This window comes from Phyllostomus hastatus, unplaced genomic scaffold, assembly GCF_019186645.2.
Source record: "Phyllostomus hastatus isolate PE091 unplaced genomic scaffold, TTU_PhHast_1.1 phas_scaffold_442, whole genome shotgun sequence".
In the NCBI taxonomy this organism is placed as follows: domain Eukaryota; kingdom Metazoa; phylum Chordata; class Mammalia; order Chiroptera; family Phyllostomidae; genus Phyllostomus; species Phyllostomus hastatus.
In genome coordinates this window covers 4621442-4648842 of record NW_025334030.1, presented here as the reverse complement: position 1 = coordinate 4648842, position 27401 = coordinate 4621442, and the positions used below count along the sequence as shown (strand labels likewise).

Genomic DNA, 27401 nt, shown 5'->3' with positions numbered 1-27401 from the left:
GGGGAGAGGGATAAGGGATAACAGGGGAAGGGCCATCAAGGAACATGTATAAAGAACACATGGACAAAACCTAAGGGGATAGGTCTGAGGGTGGGAGGCAGGGTGTGGTGGGGTGAAAATGAAGACAACTGTACTTGAACAACAAAGACTACACAATTGAAAAAGGCACAGCTACATTCTTCAAGGCTCCCAGAGCCTGGCAAAAAAGACTGAATGGATCTAGTGCATAAATTACTAGGTCTGCAAGTAGTTTAGAAGAAATGTAGACAAATCGCTAAAAATATTCAAAGGGAATAGGCAGGATTATGAAAATTTTTATAAAATAGCCTGTATTTACAGTGTGCCTCAAAAGTATATAGTATTTTTTTTTTTAGGTAGGACAATGAAGGCAGGGAGCTTTATATGTGAACAAAAACACAGAGCTGAAAAAATAGGTGATGTATTCTGTAAACAGCACCATATTCTAAGTGGCTCAGAATACAGAGTATACTTATGGAAGTAATGATATTAAATGTTTACCAAAGGTCTGAAAAGTTGAACTGAAAAATGGGGACTTCATTTGGTTAAACCAAGATGACTCCTGGTGGATTTTAAGCTGTAAATAATTTAAGAGCAGCTAAGAACAGTCTGGCAGTTTGCATGCAATCGACTGGAGTTTGAAAAGGCAAGGGGCCAAAGGCAGAGTGAAATGTTAATGAACTATTACAGCAGTCCTGGAGAGTACAGGAGCCCTGAGATGCTGGTAGTGAAAATGGAAAGGAGATTTGAGCAACAATGCCGAGGCCAAACCTACAAGACTTGGATTATAATTTGCATGTTAATAAGTAGAAAACAAGGAATAAAAAATAAACGTTTTCAAACATGGAATGCTTACTTAAACATTTTTTAATGTTCTAGTATATGAAAAATAAGCCAAAACAACAAAAAAAAAACCAACAAAAACAACCTACAGATATACAAGTATTTACTTTCCTAGATGCTACATCTGCAAAATTGGCAAAAAAATAAATTCTCCTCCTTCTAAAGCTTGCTCAGAAACCATGTAAACTACATTAACTGAACTCTAGCAGTAACCTTTATTTTAATGAAAACTGATTTTAAAAATGTGTTCTCCAACTCGTACAAATGGAATCTGAACAGTAATTGAGTTACTCAGTTAGAATCCTGGCTTCATTCTCTAGCTCTGGCATTGGTTATGTTTCCTTGATTATGAAATAGAAATCATAGTGCCTAAATCAAGGTCGTGGTGAAAATTAAATATTACATGGAATGTGTGTAAAGTGCTTAGCACATATAGGGTAATGGCTCCCCATTTTTAGTATAGATACTGAAAAGCACAAGCATGAATGAAAATCTGTTGTATATACATAATGTTTTTCATATGGGTTCGCTAATGAATAATGAGATGCATATTCAACTGGAAACTCCCCACACACAGTACATTTAAAAGGCTTCTCTCCTGTCTAGCTCTTCTGGTAGTACAGAAGCTCTGAGTCCAAAATAAAACTTTTTGCGTATGTTTTGCATTTATGGGACTTTTCTTCTTTATGAACACTCTGAGGAGAAATAAACTCAGAACCCTGGCCAGTGTGACTCGGTTGGTTGGGCATCATACTGCAAGGTACTAGGTTGCTGGTTGATTTCAGGTGGGGATATGTGTCTGGGTTGTGGGCTGTCCCCAGTTGGGGCTGTGCGAGAGGCAACCGGTTGATGTTTCTCTCCCTCTTTTTCTCCCTCCATTCCTCTTTCTCTATAAATAAATAAATAAAATCTTTTAAAAATATATTAAAAAAATAAACTCAGATATGAAGAAAGCTCATTGCACATTCAAGACATTTTTAAGAGTTTGAACTGTGAGAACAAAAACAAATTTTCCCCACAATCTCTGCAGTGTTCAGAGTCATCCTTGTGGCCCTTTTCAGGGAGGGCAAGCAGTAAGGCTGCCTCAAACATTTCATGCACTGAATATACTGAGACTAGGTGGCTAATGTGTGCATCTTCTCATGCAAAGCAAGATTTGTTTTCTGACCAAAATATTTACCAGAGTTGGTACATTCACAGGCTTTTTGTTGTTGTTGTTTTTGTTAGCATGGGTTTTTGGATGCTGTGCTAATGCCGGGAGCCACAAAAAACCTCTTCCACATATGCCACATGTGTAGGGTTTCTCCTTTACGTGGACATGCATGTGCTCAGTCAGATGTGAGTGCTAGTGGAAGCTGCTGCTGCACTCTGCACAATTGTAAGGCCCTTCTCGCCAATATGGATTCTTCTCTGCATCCTCAGATTTGGTCTATGACTGAAAATCTTCCCATAGGCATCACATTTATACGTTTTCTCTCCTGAGTGAGTTTTCTGATGCAAAACAAAGTATGAATTTTCACAGAAGCTTTGGTTGATTTCAGAACACTTGTACAAATTTCTGGCTTCTTCCCTGGGAAATTCAAGAATTTCACAAAGTGCTCTGGTATCTAACACTGAGATAGTTCTATTAATGGGGTATAGTTTTCAATGGTAACTGAAAGGCTTATGACATTTTTCTTGAAAGCAGAAGTTTCACCTGATATTTTCCTTTCAAAAGGCACAGCAGTGGAGGAGTATTCTAGGGCAAGCTCTTCAAGTCCTACAGTTTCAAGACTTAGTTGCTGTTTATTCTCAATTTTGCCTTCCCCTCCTGTTGATAAAAACAAACCAAACCAAAGCATAAACAACATCCTGAAGTAGTACTGGGGAAACAAGCTAAGGTAGTTACACAGAGGATCAGGGAAAGGCAGGTGCTTTGTTCAATAACTCAGTCACTGATAATATACAAAATCAGGAGTAGCAGGTTCTCCTGGCTTCCCAGAAAATCCAGTTTTTAAGTGAGCCTGCGAGAGGAGGAAGGAGAAAATAGCTACAACTAAGTCAGGGTCCAGTGGGATAAGAACTAAGGGCAATCTTGATAGATATTGTCTAGAGGTGAGGTTTTCCAGTTAGTCTTTTTAAGCCTCAAGAGCTGTTCATCGTTTAAGCAATCTCAAGTGACAGCTGAACAACCACAATGGGAATAGAGAGTGGGATTCATATTTATCAAGAAAGGAAGAGAACAAATGAGCATTTTTCTACCTAGCAGAGAAACAGTCTGGTTATTAGAAATACTTTTATTGTTACCAGGAGTTTTTTGTAACAATACTTTTATTGTTACAAAAAATTTTTTTTTTTTATCTCTCACTAAAGATGGATCAAGGTAGAGCTGCTACACAAACCACAGGGAAATAATAACCAGTCTTATTGCTAGGACGGCTGACAAAACTCGGACCTGCTAAAAAGTATTTCTTTTTAATATTTTTCCAAACATCCTTAATTTATAAAGCCAATATATCAATATAAAAGGGGTCTTTCCTTTCAAAGAAACAGCCCTATCATTGACCCAGCTCGTTACCTGGAAAGCATTTCTGGGTTACAGTATGTTGTGCGGGAATCCAAACAATACCCAGTGGTTTTGCTGATTAGAGGAGACCAAGTTCAAGGATGCCAACATGGTTAGAATTCAACAGCAAAATATCAGAGAAGAATCAGGTGCCCAGGCAGAAAGCTCTGGACATCTAGATAGGGTCCCCTTAAGACTCTGGCCGAGTACTAATCTGTAAGTGCATGTGAAAAAACTACCCCAGGCTAGAGAAAGAACTACCAAAAAGGAACAGAGAGAACAATCTCCAGAGTTCACATACAGTTCAATAGTTCACATACCCCCAGCCAAAGTGGAAAGACTCCCTAAGAGGCATAGGCAGTATCTTCAGAAAGACATTGCCTTAGCAGCAGACTGAATCAGCCCTACACTAAAGGTTACTCTGAAAACACTCTAACAAAATAAAAATTAAGCCTTGAAAGGAGTGTTTTGATTCCAAGTAACTGCATTGCACTGCACTACCAAGTTCAAAAATGTTTTTTAAAATACAATAAAAAGCCAGCTCCAACAACATAAAACTCACAATGCCTAGCATCCAATCCAAAATTACCAGACATGTAAAGAAGCAAAATCAATCAACAGGCCCAGAAATAACACAAATGATAAAACTAGTAGAAAGAATGGAGAAATATCTATTTAAATATACTTCATATGTATGAGAAGATAGAGGAAAACATGAACATGAAGAAAAAAGTGGAAAATATAAAATATGGATTATAGGATAGTTCAAAAAGTCAACCTTCATCAGGGATAAAATCTACTCAGGCACAGAGTTCCCCTTAGGTAAAAAAGGCATAGCACCCTCTTAACAGTCATCAATCTCTAGTCTTTAACGACAGTAACCTATACTAATGGAGTTTCAAAAGTAAAATTGTGAATTGACCATAACTAATATTTGAGAAGGTAACCAGGTATTGCCATGTCTCATGACAAACCATAGTCACTGTACTAGAAAGAATTTTTGTGTTTTAAAAATCATCTTATCCTTTGAAAATTGCACTCTCATGCAAGTTCTTATCATATCTACATAAATTACCCAGGGAGAGGTCCCAATCCCCAATACCAACATGTGGATTAGACATGAAATCCTAATCACAGAACTGACAAAACTTCCAATATCCAGAAAAAACTGCCTTACCCATTAAGGCCTTACCCTCAAAACACTCCTGGGGGGTGTCTCTGCTGAGGGACATCTGGGCAGGTTGCAGACTCACACTTTTCTCTTGAGAAAAATACAGTCAGGTCTTCATAGAGCATTTGTCCCTCAAACAACATGAGAGCCCACCTCAGGACAAGAGCTAGGAACACCATCCCCTCACTTAGTCTAGGAAGGCTGAGAAGAGCTAGAAACATTAGATGCAAGGGAGAAAATGGCTTAGTGTAAAAGGATCCTGAGTACTGGGGATGGGATATAAATTGGTTCTAAGGAATGCTGGTGGGGATTGAGAAGGAGGGAGCAAAAATGGACATATCTTTTTTTTTAATCATCACCTGAAGATATATTTTTATTGATTTTAGAGAGAGAGGGAGAGAGAAAAATATCAATGTGAGAGAGAAACACCAATCGATTGCCTCCTATAGGCACCCCAACCTGTGATCAAACTTAAGTATATGTCCTGACTGGGGACTGAACCTGAAACCTTTTGATATATGGAAGGATGCTCTAACTAACTGAGCTATCTAGCCAGGGCTAAAAATGGACATAATTTTTGAGTCAGTGCTATAAGGACCAAGACAGCAAATTGTGAAGTTCTAGAAGAGATTAATAGAAGAGAAGGGTGAGGGAACAACTCTTGGGGAACATTAAGAAAGGATGCTCTAGCAGGGGTGTCCAACCTTTTGGCATTTCTGGGTCACAATGGAAGAAGAGTTGTCTTAGGCCATACATTAAATACACAAACATTAGCCCTGGCTGGTGTGGCTCAGTGGATTGAGCATCAGCCTGTGAACCAAAAGGCTGCAGGTTTGAACCTGTTGGGGCACATGCCTGGATTGAGGGCCAGGTCCCCCAGTTGGGGATGTGCAAGAAGCAACTGATCTATGTATCTCTCGCACATCCATGTTTCTCTACCTCTCTTCCTCCCTCCCTTCCCTCCCCTCTCTCTAAAAATAAATAAGTAAAATCCTTTATATACCCAATAAATAAGTAAATACCCAAACACTAACAAAAACTAATGAGCAAAATAAAAGGTTTTAAGTGAAATTACGGTTTTATGTTGGGCCACATTTATAGCCATCCTGGGCTTGGGATTGGACACCCTTGCTAAAGGTAAAGGAGAGGACTGAGAAGCCCTGGAAGAATCATAGGAGAGATAGGGATTCAGAGTTCTCCCAACACCCTTCCCTTTGCTAGTCCTTCTTCTTCTTCCATATGACACTCATTGATATGCTCACTGTGGTATCACATCCAGGCCTATTCCTTCTTCCCTAAGTTTACCAGTCCTATTTAAATCAACAGAATTTCAATGTGATTAACAATCAAATGGAGGTTTTGTTTGTGTTTATTCAACAGGTATGGAAGACTAGATATCCATAGTTTGAGCAGCATTTCAGAAAGACACTTGAGGTACTATTATAGCCTTCTACTATGGGTTCTCTTCCCAGGTGGTGATTCTGAAAGTAAGAATTTGGTAAGCCACTTCTATGTGCGTGGGAGCAAAAACAGCTTGTTGAAAGGGATATTTGGAGACCAGAGGCCTTCCCATTACATAGGGCCTACCTTATTCTAAAAGAGGTCAGGCAGAGCACAGAAAGTAGCTACTGGAAGTGGGACTGCGAGGCAGGGATCTGATCTCACCCGGGCCGCGGTTGTCGGGAGCATGGGCGCCTTTTCGGATAAGGGAGTGCCTTCTTTCAGACGCCACAGGGACTTCGGGTCAGAACTGGGAGGGATGAAAACAGTCCTTAGAGGTCCAATTCTGCTGCTAAGCTCCCTCGCGCACCGCCAGCCTACCTCGCTCCCCTTTAAGACCTGAGCCGATGGCTCCCCTTATGGTCCCAGTCTCGGAAGGGCTGACTCCAGGGCCGGGGCCCACTTACAGCTCCAGAACTAATGATTTTGGGAAACCTCCCGCTACCCAGGCAGAAGTAGCAGAAAGCGACCCCCCAATCGAAACCCGAGATCCCGAATACAGGACACAGTGGGCGACCCACGCTCTTATACTCTCCATTGGTGGAGCGGTCGGCCTCAAGCTGTTAAGCAACTCTGCCCTATGATTGGACAGCGTGACCTTGGAAGGATCGGTTTCTTTTACGTAGACCACGACGCCCGACGGGTAGGTTACCGTGCATTCTGGGAGATGTAGTCTCTTTCCGGTTTTTCCAAGCAATTATTTCCGGTTCCGCTGCCTAGTCTCCTCGGTGAGCTCCACGCAGGGTGACCCCAGGAAGTGGAGTGTTAGAGTAACTCTAGAGGGATGTAAATGTTTCAGGAAAGGACGACAGCAAGAAGACAGGAGGCTCGAGCCCGAAAGATTATCGGTATCGAAAGTTGGCTATAGCCGGCAGTGTCCTGTGGGCCCAAAACTTGGGTTCCGCTGGTGTAAGGTGAATAAGTCACCAGAAATGAGGGTCCTAGTCTTGGCTTGAGCAGTACCTTGTGTCTAGGGCTACCTGTGGGTACGTGGAAAATAATGGGGTGTCTTCAGCGTGGGCGAAGCTATGATCGGTTTAGGCCGGATTGCTAATCTCAGGCCCAGTGTACTTTAGGGCAGTGATTTTCAACCTTCTTCACCCCATGTCACACAGAAACTAAATACTAAAATTCTGCGGCAGCACACCAAATGATATGGGTTTTTTTTTGTTGTTGATCCAACAAAAATAGGTGTAATTTTTATTCATTCACACCAGACTGCTATTGTGTTGGCTGTCGTTGATTAATTTACAATCTAAGGGAAAACAGGTTAGTAACTCCTGACGAGTCGGGTTTTGCATGCTTTAAAAATTCTTGCAGCACACCCGTTGAAAGTCTCTGGTCTGGGGGAAAATGGCGGCATCTGAAATAGTGTTAACAATAAAAGAAAGGAAGAAAGAAAATCACTGGTTTAGAGGCATTGTGTTCTGGGGAGCTGCAGCCCATCTGAGGTCAAGCTCAGAGCCTGAAGTGGGGATTGGAAGTGTCTATGTGCTACTCAGAAGGTTGTATGTCTAATGATACCTCACCTTGGACCTGCCCCACTGCCACATATATTCCATGCTGACGACACTCAGTGCTGTGGTGTAAGGGTTTGGAATTTAAAAATTGAGCTCCTACCCTGGCCAGGTAGCTCAGTTGGTTAGAGCATCATCTCAATATGCCAAGATTGTGGATTTGATCCAGGATTAAAGCACATACAAGAATCAACCAATGAATGCATAAATAAGTGTATCAAGAAATCCCCCCATCTCTATATCTCTATCTCTACCTCTATCTCTGTCTCTGTCTCTATCTCTCCCTCTTTTCCTCCCTTTCCCCCTCACCATTCTCCCTCTCTAAAGATCAATAAAGTTTTAACAATTAAAAATTTAAAAATTGCTTGGGTTCTCTTGGTCAATATACAACTTTGCTTTTTTCAGGTGCAAAGAGCTCAGAATATCTCTCCTCAGAGTCTATTTTCAAAGAAGTTGTCAGTTTACAAAGGTGTTTGTATGAAAATCCAAGGTTGATGGGTACCTTAATAGAAAAATTCTGATTGAGTCTCAATATATTTTCTTATTCTAGTGTTGGGCATGTACTTATACTTAAAAGGATACTTAAGGAACAGCATGGTTATTGAAATAATATTGTCAAAATTCACAAAATAGGTTGGGATTTGGTGGAATATCAAGATAGTTTCAGCTGCAAATAACAGAAAACCCAACAAAACCATATTTAAATGTAGGGTAGTTACAGATTGGTTAATTCAGTGGTTCAGTGACACCATCAAAGTCCTAGGGCTTTCATATTTCTCTTCTGCCATTCTTAGTGTGTTGGCAAAGGTGATGTGCATTGTGTCATGTACTTATCCTAATCCAGTCATTATCAAGAATAAAGAGCCTACTTGGCACTGTGGGAAGGACCCAGACTCCCTGATCATCTATTTGCACAAAATCAGGGCTTTGCTGGAAAACAAAAAGAAGGAAGTAGAATAGATAGATAACTAACAGAATGCCACAAGTGACATCTGTTGACAGCTAGCTAAGACCTAAGTTTGTGGGAATGGGTCCCAAAAGATGTATCTGGTTGTTCCGGGAGGAAGAAAAAAGGTGTTGAAAGGACAGGTGTAACAATGGTAAGGGAAAACTTCCATATGACCTAAACCAATCCAAAACATAAATGGTTAAGAAGAGCTAACAGCCTGGTATATATTGGTCTAAACCAAAAGCATGTTCATCATAGAGTCACAGTGCTGCTCAAGGAGTCCTCCTCACCCTCTTCCTTTCTGCTTATATTTAATGGTATTCTTACTTAAGGCATGTCTCGTTTTGGACTCAGATTCTCCTGATTTTGATTTTTAGCCTTTTCACCAAGAATGAATGAGAGGTTCTCATAGCTCTTTCCTTTGAACTGTGTTCTCATTATTACAAACAGATAAACACAGTTTCAGATGTCTAGAAATGAAGCTTGTGGCATTAACTCAGTGGATGACCCATATCTCTGAAATGGGAAAGGAAACAGAACCTTCCCTAGACATTCTAACTACCAAAAACTAAACAAGCAGAGCAAGAAAGGAGAAGCTAGAAAACTTGATCCTTCTGAAAGTAAAGGGATGAGATGTGAAGTCTAAGATAAACCAAGATCGAAAGAAAAAGACAGTTATATGCCTAATTTGATTTTTTAACAAATCAGAGATGTTTGAGTATATATTCATTATATGTTCAAGTGAAACATTTTAATCATCAAAATTTTCAAAATCCTTCTGCTACAACTTCTGACAAGTTTCTTTATTTCAGCCTTTAATAATAATAATAATAATAATAATAATAATAATCTGTCAGTATTAAGATTCTTCCTATAGCCAAACATCTGCTTTCTCTCTGAAGAACACATCATTTTTTTAAAAAATTAAACATAATTGTTTATTATTTAAATAGTAGTATATGTACATTTTATAAAGTTAGAAAATGCAGCTAAGAAAAAATAAAAGCACCACATTTTTATCACCTAGATATTACCGCTGCTTACTCCTCAGTGTATGTATTTTCCTTGGTAATTTTAAACATGATTTCTAGAATTAATTGTTTACTAAGTTTAGTATTTTTAACACTCCCAGATGGCACTGTTTTTTAGGGTACATTACTTAAAAATAAGTAAGTTGCTGGTTTTTATAGACTTCAGTGTATGTTATCTATGGGAAATTGGTAGGACCTCACAGTGCATCAAAGGAGTTTAAATAAAAAAAGACTATCTTTCCCCCCCAACTTCAACAAGAGGCTTTTCTCACAGGTATCTAGAATGCTTGACTAACCTGTTAAAAAACTAGGTTTACTAGTATCCAGTCTGTCATTGTGGAAAGGATGTCTATAGATCATACCTGAAGGAATTACTTTCACCAAAAACAAGAGGCTCTCATGATTTTGAAACTAGTATTACCTTTAGCTGGTCAAGAGTTCCTTCATCAGAAACAGGATCAGGGCTCTAAAATGTCTAAAATGTACCCCCTCAGTTAATCCCATTACCAGAAAATGGCTTTGCTCCATGTCAACTCTGGCAGAATTCTCTTTTAGTCATTGAGGCCAGAAATGCTTCCAAAGTAAGATTCTGGACCAACCGTTGCTGATTATTGAATAGACTATTGAGTAGCTGCAACCAGAAAGTCCTGGAAAACAATGAAATCTACAGAGAATGCAGGTTAGACAGTGAGGGTGGAAAAGAAACAATGGGTTGTATAGTATGTCAGTGCACTGCATGCTTAGATAATTAATTTATTCCCAAAGGGCCCATCAGATTTAGAGAGTTGAGATCAGGAGTTTAATTGTCTGAGACAACTGAACTTAGGAGTTAGGGAGACAGCATGGCCAGGAGTGAAGTGATGGCCTTGCCTCTCACCCCTGCAGCATACAGAAGGGCAGTACCTGAAGGAACAAGGCACTGAGCCAGCCATAGTGGGGAGAAGAGTACCAGGGGGTGAGTCAAAGCCTGCTGTGTCCTGCTGTATATGATGCTCTCATAGTTAGAGGAAACCTACTGAAATGAAGTCTACTTTATTGGTCAATTTTTAAAAAATTGTTAATACCAAGTGCTAAAGAAGGTTTAGTGAAACAACTGTTTTTACTTCACTGGTAAATGGGTAAATGAGTATATTGTTTGTAAAGTAATTCATCCCCACTGTATGAATTGTGAGGTTTAAAACTATTCATAGTTTTTCATAGTCCCTGTCAATCTAATTTGTAAAACCTCTCTGTATTGATTGGGCATTTGATTTCATTAACTATACAAGGAGACCCAAAGTAACATTGGCTTAAACATATAGAAATATATTTTTCTTTTACGTATAATGCAAGCTAGTATGATAGCTATGCTCTTGAAAGTCGTTAGGGCCCTGGCTGGTGTGGCTCAGTGGACTGATTGCTGGCCTGTGAACCAAAGGGTGGCCAGTTGGATTCCCAGTCAGGGGACATGCCTGGGTTGCCGGACAGGTACCCAGCTTGGAGCATGCAAGAGGCAACCACACACTGATGTTTCTCTTCCTCTCTTTCTCCGCCCCCCCTTTCTCTAAAAATGAATAAATAATATATTTTTTTAAAAGAAAGAAAATCATTTTAAAAAGAAAAAGAAAGTTGTTAGGGACCCAGTATCCTTCTGCTTTGTGCTGTACTGCCCTTAGAGTGTTTTCTTTCAAGACTCTACTCCACTATGGCTCACTACCACATGTGCATCGCAGCCAGCAGCAAGGGGAAAGGAAGGGCATGTCCCTTCCTTTTCAGAGCAGAACTGGGAGATTGCATCTGTCACTTCAGTTCACATCCCATTCGCTAGTCATGTGGTCACATAACAACACCTAGCTTAAGGGAGGCTTGGAAGCATTGTATGTATTTATTCTGGGTAGCCCATGCCCAGGTACAAAGCACAAGTTTTATTGTAATGAGAATGAAGGAGAAATTAGACATCAAGGGCAACTGGCAATAAGTACTATGTTATCCTGAGAAAATATGTTGAAAATGGAAAAAGACCAATGGAAATGTATGGAAAAACATGAAGATGGCTATTGCAGAATTATTTACATTAGAGAAAAATTGGAAATGACCTGATGTCAAAGTATGAGGAAAGACTGCAGCCAATGAAGATGATATTTATAAGGAGTTTTTAATAACATGAGGAAATGCTCCAATTATAAGTTTAAAAATTAGATACAAAATTATAGATACAATGCCATAATTATTAAAAATATACTGACAAGAGCAATAAGGAGACATACTAATGTTGAGTGATCATCTTTGGGTAATGAGGAATGGGAATTTTTATCTTCTTTATACTTTTCTATATTTTTCTTATTTGTTACAGTGGGTATACATTTCTCCTATAATTACCAGAGCAACTAAGTCAGGGCTCTGGATTTAGATTTCCTGGGTTGAAATTCCTCTTAACAGCCCTATCATTTTATGTTACTCATTTAACCACTATAAGCCTCACTCTCCATATCTGCAGAATAGGAATAATCATTGTAACTACCTCATGTGATTGTTGGGATGATTAAATGATATAATATGTTATACAACACTTAGCATAAAATAAATGTTCAAAAAGTATGAGCTTTATAACTGAAAAAGTTTTAAAATCAAATTATCATATATTGGTCCTTTAGCAATCAGATACATTAGTGTAGTCCACATATCACTTCTAGTAATGAGGTGTTTCCAAAGAACATAGAAAGAATAAGGCTGAATTTTGAGAATTAACCTGGGAAAATAGAAATAAAATCACATTTCTGTAGAAAGAAGTAATCTTAACCAAAGCCTAGAAAGTTAATGAAGGCATGACTTATGACCTGAAAGGGAATGTGTTTACAGAGTTCGAATGTGCCAAGAGAAAGAAGGGTCATCATGAGTGTGGCAGCCCTCCAGGCACTGCTCGGACACCAGGAACACTTGGGGACAAGCATTCCTGACACTATGGAAGGGTCTGTTGTGTCATATGCTGCCTGAACAAAAGGCTCTGTTTTCCTTCCTCTTCTACCCTGCTCACCAAGAACTTTCTGGCTGGTAATCTAGCTTCCCAAGAATACTATAGAGGAGAAGTGTCTGGAGCAGGAATACAAGTATTCGAGTGTCTCTTAACTACTAAACAAGTAAACCAGCATTTGGCATCATTTGGTTTAAGCCTCAGTCTTGTGAGTCTGGCTGGTAAGCCCACTCTCAGGGCACACCGACAATGTAAGTGGAGAGCCAGACTGTCCCAGTGTACTAGCCTGACTCTCTGAGTCCAGGCTAAGTGACCACATGGTCTGCAAAATAGGAATAATGATTGTAACTATGTCTGTCACCTCTGTCTTGGTTGTAATTGCAGCAAGCAGTATCATCTTTGGTGATTCTTATACACTTGCACCATTTTACACTAAAAGAGAATTTCTTTGAAAGCAAAATATTTGGTTCCTGGTTGTACTGGCTTTGATTCATGCAAATGTTAATAAAACCTTCAGAACCATGAGTCAGAATAATCTACTCCAACTCAAGCCAGTCCCAGGGAGTCTTTCTCCTCTCATGGGAATGCTGTCAGGTGGTTAAGAGTCCTCTCAGGCAGAGCAGATGCTGGTCAACAAGCTGACTGTCCCCAGAGCTTGCCAGTGAAATGGCTTGTTCATGATCTGTTTCTGGGACCCTGAAAAAATGTTTTTAGGGTCTTCCTGGAAAGGCTGCTTTTGGAAACTTAGCTGTTTTCCAGGGTGAGTCAGGAAAGTTATGATCCAAGAGAAGGCATCATGGCTTTAAATGGTGGAACAGTTCATTTGTTCCTCGGCTTTTATCCTTCATGCTGTTGCTGAGGAAAGAAGCTTCACTCTGCATGCTGTAAAGACCTGGTTGGGGTGGGCTTCTTTCATCATCTGTAAAATAGGAGAGTAACACCTACCTGTCAGGGCTATTGGGAAAATAAATGAGTACATTCAGGAAGCACTGTAATACAATGAGTAGCATATAGCGGACACTCAGCAAGTATGCGTTCACTCATATTCCATTGTCCCGTGTAAGTACCTCTGTTGAAATCCTTATCAAACCATCTTGTAATTATGCATCTTCTCAAAGGCAAAGAATGTATCTCAGTCACCATTTGTACCCACAGCTCCTAGCACAGTGCTCAGCTCTCTGTAAATGAGGGAAGAAAGAAGGAAAAGAATCCAATATCCAAGCATGGCCCTCATCTCACTCACACTCATTTTTTATTTAGGAAAATGTCATGTTGCTTGTCTGTGTAAATAAGATCTCTGAGAGGATACCAGACACTGTAGGAGTGGTTACCTTGAGAACTCTGGCACTCAGAGTCAGAAGGGAGAGAAACTTACTTTTCCAGTCAGAAGGGAGGGAAACTTTACTTTTTGTCCTGCTTTTAAACATTTACCATGGACACCCTGGCTGGTGTGGCTCAGTGGATTGAATGCCAGCCTATGGATGGAAAGGTCACTGGTTAGATTCCCAGTCAGGGAACATGACTGGATTGCAGACCAGGTCCCCAACTGGGAGTGTGCAAAAGGCAACCAAATGATGTTTTCCACCCTCTCTTTCTCTCTCCCTTCCCCTTTCTAAAAGTAAATAAATAAAATCTTTAAAAATTTATCATGGGCAGTCATACTTCTCAAAAATATTTATGTCATTTTTTAGGGGGGAAATTCTCCAAAATTAAATCAAAATCAAAATATCATGTTGGAAAGATCTCTAAAAATCATATAAGGAAGAAATATCTGTGGTTAATAAAAATAGGAAAAAGTGGTCAAACTTACTAGGAAATACACATTAAGACAGTGAGATCTTCACCTAGATTGCAGAGGTAAGGAATGATAATACTCCATGTTGGTAAGGATGTGTGAAATAGGAATCTTCTCACTTGAAAAATTTTAACAAACATTCTAAGAATTTTCCCCAAGGAAATAATTGAATTGTGTGCAGGTTTCTGTACAAAGTTGTTAGTTGCAATAACATTACAACCCAAATGTCTGGATATTTGGTGGGGAAACCTGATCCTCATCCAATGCTATGCCTCTCCCCAACCTCAGTCCATCTGATGGAGCAGCAAGTGGGGTCCTAGGCAGTGTAATCACCCAAGTTGGTGTAAGCAGTATGGGCCAAAGAGAGCCTGGGAACAAAGGGAAGAGGTGAAATTGAAATGCCTTAATTTCTGGAGAGATCTTGGCCTTGGATATTCAAGGGACTGCAGAGAAAGTTAATTCTTATTTGGTACAGTATGTATCACTTCCATAAGTAGCAGAGTAATTAAACTAGGGCTCTAGAAGGGCAGAGACTGCTCACATAGATGGTAGCTTGTTGCACTGTGTGGCCCAGAGGAACCTGGGTACCTTCCTATCTCTGAAGAAGCAGGAGGGTTCTGTATCTGAGAAGGCAGGAATTGAGGGGTTTTCTTCAAGTGCTGCATAAAGGATTGTCTCTATATGGCCTCTTGGACTGTGGCTAGACTGCAGGTGTAGAGACTGCTGGCTTTGCTCACTCATAGTGACTCTAGGTATCTCCCTGCTTGACCCATGCCAGAGGTTAAAAAGAGCCATGAGTAGACAAGAGAGAAATAATGATAAACCTGAAAAGACCTTACAGCAAGAGAGAGGGAGAGCTGGCAGAACTCTTTAGAAACAGAGGAGACAGATGACAGTGCTACCTGCAATACAAAGACTGGAGATTTGTAGCAAAACTTTCTGGAACTGAACAGCATGTTTTGTTTTTTATTTAATTCAGTAGATAAATGAAGGAGAGGATGCTCATCACAAAGCCAGTGGTCTCTTAGATAAAATGTAGCAAATATCTCAAAACACACCAAAAAGAGAAAAAGAAACCAGAAAGGCAAAAACTGGAGGGACCAATCAGTACTGAGCTCAGTGCTGATTAGACTTTTTGAACCAATCTCTGTGACCAAGAGTTGCCCCTCCCACTTGCTGTGTTACCTGAGTCAATCACCAAGCCAAGGGGCAAGGCCACCAAATTGGTTAGCGCTGATTAAAATAATTTTGAGGGTGGAGTCAATACCACTCACATAGTGGGAGGAGGTGGAATTTTTTTTTTAGAACAATTATCTTGGCTATCCCTATAATAACTGATAGTACCTAACTGAAACAATTGCCCTAAGGATTGGTGAGATCCTGTGTAAGATGCTTAACACAGTGTATGGCACTTAGTAAGCTCTGGGAAAAGAGCTATTATTTGTTAGATCTAGGCAGGCCTAGGAGGAATGAAAATCACCAGGCAAGAAAATGGCACCATGGGAAGCTGCTGCAGACCCTAACCAGGGAGATTAGGGTCTGGGGTCTGCTTATCTGGCATAAAAGGATGCAGCTTTCACCCAGCAACCTGCTCTAGCCAATCAGACTCTAATACCCCAACCATAGGTTTTTGCATTTAAAAAACCTGATCTAAGAACGACGGAGTGAATCCTAACCTCCCTTGGTTGGCTCCACTTTCCCTCTTATTCCCCGCTAATAAACCCTGCTCTCCTTAGCTCGCTGCACCCTTCCGGTTTCTTGAGCAACTTCAACCTAACATTATTATTTTCTCATTTGTGTTTAAAAAGTGTTTTTAAAGTTTGAATGGATATGTACATTCTCAGGGATTTTTAAAAGATTTTATTTATTTATTTTTAGAGAGAGGGGAAGAGAGGGAGAAAGAGAGAGAGAAACATCTACGTGTGGTTGCCTCTCCCAGGCCCCTCACTGGGGACCTGGCCCGCAACCCAGGCTTGTGCCCTGACTGGGAATCAGACTGGTGACCCTTTGGTTCACAGGCCAGCACTCAATTCACCAAACCACACCAGCCGGGGCCCCTTCTCACTTTTGACAGTTCATTTTAAATTCATTTTAAGCTCACCTGTACATTGAATCTTAGAAACAATAGAATGTTCCTCTGTCATCAGCTAGGGAGTGCTTCTTAAACTTTAATATGCATATAAATCACTTAGGAAACCTGTTAATTGAGGAGTCTTAGTTAAATGCAAATTATGATTCAGTCGATCTGAGTGAGGATTGAGGTTCTGCATTTTTAACAAGCTCCTAGGTGATGCTGATGCTGCTGGACCACAGATCGCATTTTGAGTAGCAAGGACATACTTCGGGTTTTGCTTCTGTTGTATGATTGAAGGGGCTTACCACTGCATCCATGGGGAAAGGGGAGAGAGAGGACAAGGAAAGCAAGTAATTTCCTTTTTTTAACTTTTTATTTAAAAATTTTCAAATGGGATTATCTGAAAGAATAATGCAGTAAACATCTATGTAACATTCACCTAGCTTCATCAATTGTTAACATTTAAGCAAGTTCCTTTTGAGGACAGGACACAGAAGATGCCTACATCACTTTCACTCTCATCCATTGGTAAAAACTTTGGCATATAGCCTCACCTTTGCCCCAAGAGAGGCCAAGAAATATAAACCTATTTTATAGGTCTATAGGTCTAGCAGCTATTTACCAGCTAGAGAGGGTAAGGTTCTATAACTACAAGAAGATATAATAAAGCAGTTATTTTTTAGGAGGGGAGGAGAAGGGGAGGGGAGGAGGAATGGGACAATGGACACTAGGGGACAGTTAGCCACTTCTGACACACTCCCCTCAAAGTGGATTCTGGAAAGATTGGATCTAAATTTGCAGCCCATCTCTAGAGAGTATGTAGGGCTTCAAATTCTGCATTTTACACTCCCACCTCACTCTTAAGTGTCTTATTGTCCTTTATCTCGATGTATTGTGTAGATCTTTCTAATTATTCTTAATGTTTTGCAACAAGTTTATTAATAAGCAATTTAATGACACATTAAATAGTGTAGAGTGCTCATTTCTGAATAAGCCTAAACACAGTTTACCATAGCATTTTTGCTTACAGTAGTATGTTTGTAGTACTTAAACCTATAACTCTATAGAGTTGTAAATAGTATTATATTAATTTTCATTGCGTCTGTGATTTATTTTAGCCTTTTACAAAAGATAGGAACTTACAGAAACAGCTACCAAAAAGGAAATGTAAATACAGGTTACTTTACATAAATCAGGATTCCACTAGCCACTACACATATGTAGATAACGCATGATTTATTTCTTGTTGTTTTCTATCGCATTGTTATACTATTCTTGATCTCTTTATACAAGTTACCTTAAAACTTTAAATCTATTTAGATACCATTTCCTTGTCAAAATGTTAAAAGAATGTGGTGTTAACATTTCTAACATTATTTTATTTAGACTTTTAATCTGTGATAACGTTTATTCTCTTGAATATGAATTAAATCTTTTAATAATTGATCGCTGTACCCCTTGGCTGTAAGCAGGCCCTTTTTATTCCACTCTCTGGCTATATGAACCATTGTTTAAATTATTGGGAGGCAAAGAATAAATTCCTGCTTTAAAATTAACATCAGATTTTGCTCAACACGATTCCCTAGAGGGCTCTGTATCTTGTGATATAGGGCCCTCCTGCAATTTGAGGTCAACTGACCCCTGCCCATTTACACAGTAACAGCCCTAAACTGCCTTTCTCAGACAGATCTCAGGTTGTTGGGCTAAAGTCTGGCGCTGGGAAGGGGGATGCTACTTGCAGTCGGGCGAGTCGTTCAATCTCGCTTCCCTGGGCTGGGACAGACAAGCACAAGACCAAACAAGGGAAATGCTAGCCGAGAACTGGAGAGCTGTGAGCAACCTCCCAGTCTGCGCATAGGCCCCTTAGAATCAGGCCCGCCTCATCTGGGCACCCTAGTCAGCTGTCAGAGCTCCCCCTCGCCTTCCATACGCCCCCCCTAACCCTGTAGACGTTCCCCCACCAGCGTCCCAGCTTTGTCGCCGCGGATTTCAGGGGAGGCCTGCCCGCTCCTAAGATGGCGGTGTCGGCCTCAGGGAGGTGGCGACCTACGTGAGCCCCAGTGGCCAATGGGCTGCCGGCCCAGCACGAGGGGCGGAAGTGCCTCGGACAGTCGTCTCGGTAGCGGCGGCGGCCCCTGCCGGTTACATAATTCGTTACGGGTTTACGGGCTCCGTGCGGCCCCACTTCCGGCTCCTTGCGACCCCAGGATGCGTTGAGCCCCACGGCGCCGTGCGCTGAGGCTGGCTCCCAACTGAGGTAAGGCCGCGGGGCTCTGGCTTGTGGTGGAAGCGGACGACGACGGATCGTAAATAGAGAGGAGGGGCAGTTCGGGTTGGGACAGGCGGTGGCGCAGGGGGCCTTGCTGGGGCGCGGGACTACCGCGCTGGTGGAGGGAAGCCGAGGGGCGTCTCTCGCCACTCGGTGCCCAAATCTCGCCGCGGGGTTTCGGGGCCACGAGTGACCTCGCGCTGGGCAGGGGCGAGGAGGGGCCGCGGAGTGAGGAGGAGCATCACCCCAAACCCCAGGGGTGCCGAGGGGTGCGGTTCCCAGCGTTAGGTAGAAGCCAGCCCTTTCACCTAGGGCGCCTCGGTGCTGGACCCCAGGAAGAGTTGTTGGGAATGCCTGGAACCAGAGTGCAGCCTGCCCCTCGTTACTCACTGGGTCTCACTCGAGGTTGAAGTGCCTGGCCTTTTCACAGTTGAATGACTTGCTGCCTCCTCGATTGACTTTGGTACTTGTTGCACTGTTTGTAGTTGTTTTGCCGGTTTGTTTGCTCTCCTGTGAACTCCTGAAAACCTGGGGGCTCTGTCTTGGTCGTCTCCGCTTCTTATTCAGCTGCACCTTTTCGTAGTAAGATAAATCAATTCCTTGCTTTTCTGGTAGTTTATATGCACACCCCTACTCTGACCTCCTCCGCCAAATTGGGCACTTTCTAAGGAACAGAGGGAATTTGTGGCATCTGTGGTTTGTCCCACTGAGAAAATTTTGAGGGACGCTGTGGGCCTTCTTTGGACCATTAATAGCAAATGTCTGTGTGCCTGCCCAGCGGGTGACAAAACCCAGGACCTGAGATGAAGCAAGGAGTAATTCTGCAGTAAATGTGGACATTGCTGTTTCATTGATCTGTTTTCACTCTGCCAAGTCCTTGACCCGTATAATTTTGTTACTCATTTGTCCTGAAGGAAAGGATAGCCCCATACAGTAGTTTCTTGTGGTACTCAGAGTGGTTGTTAATCCTAGTGTCAGAATTGGAGAGAACATTGCCGGTTGCAGATATTTTACCAGAGAACTAAAGACAGAAAATCCCTAGTTAATGTTTGACTGAACTGGGACAGACTCCAGGTCATCTACAGAAATATTGAAATCCTCCTAGCACTTTGTGAAGTCGAGAGGAGTGATAGAAGTTTTATGGCCAATAGTACCAGGCATCATTACATTGAAAGGGACTGAAAACAAAAACAAATTCATTCATTCAGATTTATTCTCTCTCCCCTCCCCCCTCTCTTTTGCCCTCCCCCTCAAGTCCCTGAGTCATTTTAAGCTCAGAGAGGATGGAATTAAAGACTAAAATAAACTCAAGGGTGGCTGAAATATACATATATTTTGCCTTGTATAATGCCCACTTTTTGCCCAAATTTGTGAGGGAAAAAAAGGATGCACATTATACATGGGTAATAAAAATACCATATCTGTATAAATGTTTTTAATTCTTTTACTTATGCTTATGAGTTAAGAGCATAACTCTAGAAAGCAATAACCATATATGTATGCAAAATAATACCCTAGAATAGGATAATCGGTTTTGTTTCTAAATATAAATAATAAATAATTGAATTAAAAAATTAAAATGAAAGATTTTTTTCCCTGAAACTTTGGGCCAAAAACTTGAGTGCACATTATGGACGGGAGCACATTATACATGGCAAAATTTGGTAAGTCCCAGTCATCTTTCCAAATGGACAAATCAGCCATGGCAGTGCACAGAGGTCTTCAGCTCTCTGATTCCAGAATTTTGTAGCCATAAGAATTAGTGTCCAAAGCAGCCCTTTGAGAATGCAGTGTTCATGAGTCCTTTATTGGACCAGGGTTTGCTAGAGTTCCATCTTACTGAGCTGTTTAGTTTTCTATGAAAATAGTTAAAGCCTATGAGAAATAAAGCCAGGACATGGAGTTGTGTTAACAGGTCAGAATAAAAAATATAGACACATTTTTAAAATGTCTGTGTGTTTCCTGTCTTTGGCCTCTCCCAGTTGTAACTTGCAGTGACTTTGTCACTGTTTATTTTAACCACACCTATTCCAGATTTGGAATATGACTTATTGAAGTTGCTGAGTAACAGCATGCTGTGCCCTGAATGGAAGAAAATTCCTGGATGATAGGAGATTGAAAGGAGATTAAAGATACACCTGAACTGAGAAGGGTGCTGCTGTCCTGGGTGCTCTGCCCGGTCTCCAAGCCTCAGTGTATCTGTTAGCAACAGTTTGATGTCTCAAAGCCTGAGGTGCGTTTAGAACAGGTGGACATGGCATCCTCATATTGCAACAGCTACAGGGAATACACTGTAGGGAAGACTCTCAGAACTCTCAGTTCAGACCAGTGCATGTCTTCTGTCTGCTGAAACAGCCAAGAGGCTTCACTCTGTTGGTGATAGCTCTTCTACCTGAATAGAAAGCTGACTGCCTATGAGGCAGTGTCTTCCCTTTTGGTGGCTCCTTTTATCTCTACATCTTATCTCCATTTTCTTCCTTCAACATCTCTCTGGAAAGAATCCGCAAAGCCCTCATGGTTTTTCCATCTCAGTTCCTTGTTTGTAGAAAACAAGCTTGTTGTATAGACTCTGCATTGAAGCTGGTCCTGCTTGTGTCCATGTGCAGGGCTTTGAAGTAAAATGCTGACCTGCAAAAATGATACTGGAACTACTGGGTCTTTTTCTGGCTAAGTTCAGATGCTGAATTTGATTTAGCAAATATTTGTAAGTATCCTCAATAACTCCAGGATCAGGTCTCCGTCCCTAAATAACACTCTTTTTAGCATGACCTCTGATAGGAATGGGCCGGCAGGCCAGCTCAGTTATTTGAGGCCTGGTCAGCTAACATTGCTCATTAAAGAGAACTATGTGTTTGAAAACCCAGCATGCGTATAGTAGAGTTCATATTCTGTTACAAACCTTAAGGCATTTGCTCAGTGCTTGTGAAGAATTGGAAGGGGATCTGAACAGGTAGCCAGGGCTTTCTAAAGGAAGTGGTTTGGAGTTCATGCCAACAGTTGAACTAGCGCTTGATGGAGCCTGAATACCTGGCTGTGGAGGCTGGCGGGCACATGGCGGTCACCCTAAGGTGGCCACAGCTCTGAGCTGAGATGGTCAGGTGGGTGGGGATTAACAGCAAGTGAGAGCCAATCCCTAGTCCCATCCTGTTAGCATCTCAGACTCCCCAGCCCTTCATCTAAAACCTACTTCCTGCTCAGGCAGGACCCACATGGTAGGGAGGAGCCAAACACTCCAAATAATGATCGCAAGAATTATGAGTGTAAAAACTTAGAGATTTTTAAATGTGTCTTCAAATTATAAGTAGAATGATTATCCATTTTGTCCCAAAATAAACTCTTAGTGCTAACTTTTAAACCCCATACCCATGGAATGGCGTGGCATTTTTTGTATTGATGCCAGAAGTCAACATTCTAAACATAGTTTCACATTGTAAAGAAGGAAAGAGGAGGTTGTTGTGGATAGAGACACAGAACAAATATTTGAGAAAGACTTTGTTACCTTTGCTTCCACAGGAAGGCCAAAGAAAAGTATTTTGTCATCTTTAACAGACCACATTATGAAAAGAAATTTCTTTTAGTTCTTTTGTTGGATAGTTATTTTTTTAAATCAAACTGTGTTCTTTTTATGTTACCTGCATTACTGAAATAGGGTCTGTTTGGGCAGCAAAATATTGAAATTTGGGCCCATTTTGAAAATAGCAGAAGAAAGCAATTTCATTTTACAAAAGAGGCTGTGGGTAGTTATCCCTTAGATACTAAAAAGAATTCTTATCTGGAATATGTAATGCAACGATATTTCCATCATTTCTGTAGTTCATGGGAGTGATGTTGGGTACCTTTTTCAAATTTGTTTCTTTTGGAGGATGACTCCTTCTGACTCCAGTTGTAAACTATTCAGAAGGTCTCCCTAGTGGATACTTGCTGCTCTTTATACTTATTTTCAAAGTATTGGTACTTCCCTTTTACCTTGGCCTTCCATTTTAACCTTTTCATTAAAATATACATAGAGAAAAGTACACTGCTCGATGAATGGTCATGGCATGAGCTACCTGTACACCCCAAAAGACTACCTCGGGCCCCTTACCAGACAAGGCCTTTATTTGAAATACTAATTTTCTTGTAGAAAACACTAGAACCCATTAACAGTGATTTTATGGGGAATGGGGTGAATAGGGGATTCTTAGTTTTTCCTTTATATTGCGTATGAAATCATTTTTTTAACTTTTTAAAAATTATATTTATTTATTTTTTATGTTAGAGAAGAAAGGAGGAAGAAAGAGAGGGAGAGAAACATCCATTGGTTGCCTCTCAGAAGCCTCTAGCAGGGGACCCAGCCCACAACCCAGGTGTGTGTCCTGTCAGGGAATCGAATGGCCACCTTTCAATTCTCAGGCTGGTGCTCAACCCACTGAGCCATACCAGCCAGGGCACATTTGACTTCTTATTCTATGAACATATGTTCATAGTAAAACAAAAAGTTTTAAAAGAATATTCCGCCCTGGCTGGTGTAGCTCAGTGGATTGAGCACAGGTTTCGAACCGAAGTGTTGCAGATTCGATTCCCAGTAGGGTACATGCCTGGGTTGCAGGCCATGACCCCCAGCAACCGCACATTGATGTTTCTCTCTCTCTCTCTTTCTCTCTTTCTCCCTCCTTTCCCTCTCTAAAAACTAAATAATAAAATCTTTAAAATATATAATAATTTAAAAAAAGAAAGAAAAAAAAGAATATTCCCTTCCCTCAAGAAGGGGTGGGGGGCAGTGTTATTTTTAAACCTTTTTTTAAGTGGTTGTCTTAAAATATACATATTTTTTTAATTGGATTTTAGGTAGCTATTAAAATTGCTGTTTTTTTTCCCCATTATCTTACAGTCTTTTCATTGGGATATTTATTTATTTAATTTTTGAGGGGGAGAAACATGGATATACAAGTGATACATTGATCTGTTGCCTCTCATGCACCCCCGACTGGGGACCTGGCTTGCAACCCAGGCATGTATCCTGACTGGGAATTGAACCAGTGACCTTTTGGTTGGCAGGCAGGTGCTCAATCCACTGAGCCATACCAGCCAGGGCTAAAATTGCTTTTCAATGATTACACAGGAACCCTTTAAAATATTTTTACAAGTCTGTTCAGCGCCCTTATCCACAACCACCCCTCTTTGCTTCATTACAACTTTGAATCTGTTTATTTCTGGCATCAAGTGCACAAAATGCCACGTTATTCCAATAGTATGGAGCTTAAAAACTGGCACTAAGAAAGTCTATTTTGGAGCAAAATGGGTAATTATTCTACTTACAATTTGAAGAGACACTATAAAATGTCAAAGTTATTAATTAAAAACAACACGTGAGATTATTTTAATATAAAAGTGTGCTCATAATTTTTACATACCACCTGAAAGTCTTTTTTTCCTGATAATAAAAATAGCCCAAGCTCGTAAAAAAAAAGAAGTCAGAAATTAAATGGTGTTAGGTTTGCTTGTAGCTATTGAGGTTCTCTATGGAAGAACCAATCCTCTTTAGGTTTTGAGCCCTGGGCAGGATCCAGTGTTGGGCATTCTACTACTCTTCGATTCCCACCTGGCAAAAATGTAGTCATACAGGTGGTTTTGTTTTGCAAAGGTACTTCCTGACCAGACCATCCTTACAGCTCATCCAGCCCACACCCCACTTGTTCTACTTTGAGCTTTAGCTGCATCTTCCCACGTAACCATGCAAGCTGGCAGCACAGGCTCATCTGTGCCCTCATTTTCTATTCCAGGAAGATGACTATTCTGAGCTTTCAGGCAATGGAACCATGAGGTCTCTCTCTCTGTTTTATGATCTTGGTTTCATGTCTCTGGCCCCAGTTCAGACCCAAGTCCTGCTCTAATCTGTTCTTCCTCTTTGTCCTAGTCTCTTTCTCTGAACCTAGCTAGACTGTCCTTCTCCAGTTCTGACACTGACCTAATGGGGCCACAAAAGGCAAATAGTCCTCGGTGGCACACCACAATCCAGTCCTTCCTGTAGAAACTCATTAGCTGCTCTGGTATAGGTCCTGAGAACAGTGAGAGGATTCTCTCAGACTGCCATGACCAAGGTTAGCCCAAATGCCTTCTGAAGGAGCGTTGGGCTTTACAAGTGGTACATATGCACAGTGGTGGCCTGACAACTTACCTTTCTCATCAGGTCATTTTACTGTGGACATGTAATAAAAAAGCAAAATGATTAAATAGAATTTCAAACAAAATAAGAACTCATCTTAACACAGTGGAAAGCTAAAGAACACATCTCCGAAATACACGATGCTGTGAACTGTCGTGGAGGCCTGTGTCATGCTGAAACGATGCTTGGGTCTGGCATCTTTCCTTCTGGGGCAGTTGAAGAGGCTGTGCTGTGGGTGGAGCCACATCTGTGGGAGACTTCGATGGAAGTTTCTGATTAAGTGAAATTGAAGGCTTCCTTTCAAGTTGACATTTTTAGTGAAGAGGTGTCAGCATAAAATGTTGCTGGTGTCATTTGTAGAGACAGAAAGTGAAATGGTGGCTGGAGGCTGAAGCAGGAGGAGCGGGGAGTTAGTGTTTAATAGGGACGGAGTTTCAGTATGGGAAGATGAAAAGTTTCAGGAGATGATGGCCATTGGTGACCATCACTGGTGGCAGTTGCACAACAATTTGAATGTATTTAATGCCACTGACCTATACTCTTAAAAATGGTTAAGATGATAAAATTTATATTTTACCACACTTTAAAAAAAAGATAAAGAATGTTGCCACATTTAGACATTTTTCATTTTCTTAGTAGGGTTCCTTGGATCTTAGGTGCAGTTTGGGGAAGATGCAAGGGCATTGATCCTCTGCCTTTGTCCTTGTGGCTCAGGGAGGAGAGCATCCCTTTCACACAGTTGTGTTAACCCCTCCCTGCACAGCCCGGTTGACAGCACTTTCCATGTTCATCGATGTGCTGTTTTGTCATGGCATTCTTCGAGCAAAAGAAAGTGGTTTCTGTGAGTATTTTGTAATGGTGCAGGAAAGCACAAACCTCATTCCCCTATATACCCTCTCTCCCGTATAATCCGAGATTTCTGGCTCTGTTTATTGCTGCAGCCACGGTACCTAGAGCAGGGCTTGGATTTTCAATACAATTTTGGTGAATAAAAACCTGAATGGATTCTCAGTATGAAATGTAGGGGATGGTAGAATCTTTGGCCCAAAGGAAAGAATGGCCTGGACCTGGGACCACACCGGAACCAGCTGTTGTCATCTTTAAAGTTGAGGTATAATTAACACTTAGCCAAGTGTTCAGATTTTAAGTGAGCAGGTCCATATGTTTGACGACCAACGAAGGAGACATAGAACATTGACATCATCCCAGCAAGTTGCCTTAATCCCCTTCTCAGTGTCCCCCTCTTAACCACTTTCTGATTTCTGTCACCAGCAGTTCCCTTGGCCAGTTTCAGAATTTCATGCAATTGGAATCCTCTAGTATCATTCAATTTATGCTTGAAGAGATGTGTCTTTTTTTTTAAATATAGCCTTTGATTTATGTATATATTTTTTAAGATTTATTATTTTTAGAGAAAGTGGAAGAGAGGGAGAAAAACATTGATTTGTGAGAGAATCATTGATTGGTTGCCTCACACATGCCCCCAGCCAGGGACCTGACCTGCAATCCAGGCATGTGCCCTGACTGGGAATCGAATTGGTGACCTTTCTGTTTGCAGGACACCACCCTACCCACTGAGCCATACAAGTCAGGGCGAGATGTGTCTTAAATTAAATGTCACGAATATACAGGCTCCCCTGAGAGAGTAATGGTTGGGTTTTAAGAAGGAGGCTGTTTGGTACTAGAATGCTGAGTGTTCATTTCTTGTCACCCTGTAAAATTATCACGTTCCTTCTACACTGAAGTTTTGGAAGCAGCCCAGGCTTCCCAGGAAAGGGCTTACCGCCCCCATTGGCAGCTGCTCCTTTGAACAGACCAGCCATGAAGAGCATTCACTGTTTCCCTCACTCTCTCCTTTTATCCCTTGACCCATTTTACTGATGAGCAGGGCAGTGTTCTGTGCCCGTCACTGGTTTATTTTTTCTTTTCTTCTCTCTCTATCCTAAATGCAAGAACTTGTAGTTTATTGTTGAATTTTCCAAGTCAATAAATATGGCATCTGCAGAATTTCTTATTCCTGAAGGCCTGGTCGTCTTTAATCCTTGTGCCATGGAAGAGTGCTAATCTTTTTTCGTGTTTCACTTGAGAAAAAGCCTGGAGTGTTGGAGAAGGACCAGGGTAGTGCTTTGTCATAGAGTGAAGGGAGTCAGGGGATTGAGAAAGGGGTTGACTGAAGTGTGAGCTGTAGGGAGTCAGAGGAGGCAATTTCCAAGGGAGAGCTACTGGATTTCAGAGACGGGAAGCTGCTGGTTTGTCATCCCCGGTGTGATGGAGCAGGAAGTGCAGGGCAGGAATAAAGCAAGAAGGTGGCAGCAAATGCGGTATTGTAAGTGGTTATGTTGAAGGGAAAGAAGGTGGCAGGAGGCTTGTCCAAAAGAGGGTATGCATGTATTTATGGCCCATTGGAGGGGAATTTGTGCAAAAGGAAAGGTTGAAAATGTTGAAGAACAGGGTGCTTGAGCCAGGGAGAGGGGAGACAAAGAGGTGGGCAAGGGATTGGGGTGGCCCTTTGGAAGTGGCCATCTCATTTGTCTTCCCAGAGATAGATAAGAAAGCTGAATGAAGCATGGAGCAGGACAGAGATGTCTCAGTAG

General features: G+C 41.2%; 2 protein-coding genes across 2 annotated transcripts in view; one reads left to right on the top strand and one right to left on the bottom strand.

The window, feature by feature from the left end:
• Positions 1 to 747: 747 nt before the first annotated feature.
• On the bottom strand, positions 748 to 24828 carry ZNF597 (zinc finger protein 597). Its single transcript, XM_045820666.1, is given in 9 exon segments — positions 748 to 1838; positions 1840 to 1934; positions 1937 to 2078; positions 2081 to 2254; positions 2257 to 2471; positions 2474 to 2671; positions 6243 to 6321; positions 18336 to 19016; positions 24820 to 24828. Coding segments are annotated over 9 exon segments (1632 nt in total). The 3' UTR covers positions 748 to 1799.
• NAA60 (N-alpha-acetyltransferase 60, NatF catalytic subunit) overlaps positions 18464 to 27401 on the top strand; it is a 22110-nt gene continuing 13172 nt past the window's right edge. Inside the window, exon 1 of the mRNA XM_045820877.1 lies at positions 18464 to 18650. The gene's annotated coding sequence lies outside the window, so the exon portion shown is untranslated. The remainder of the gene's footprint in view (positions 18651 to 27401) is intronic.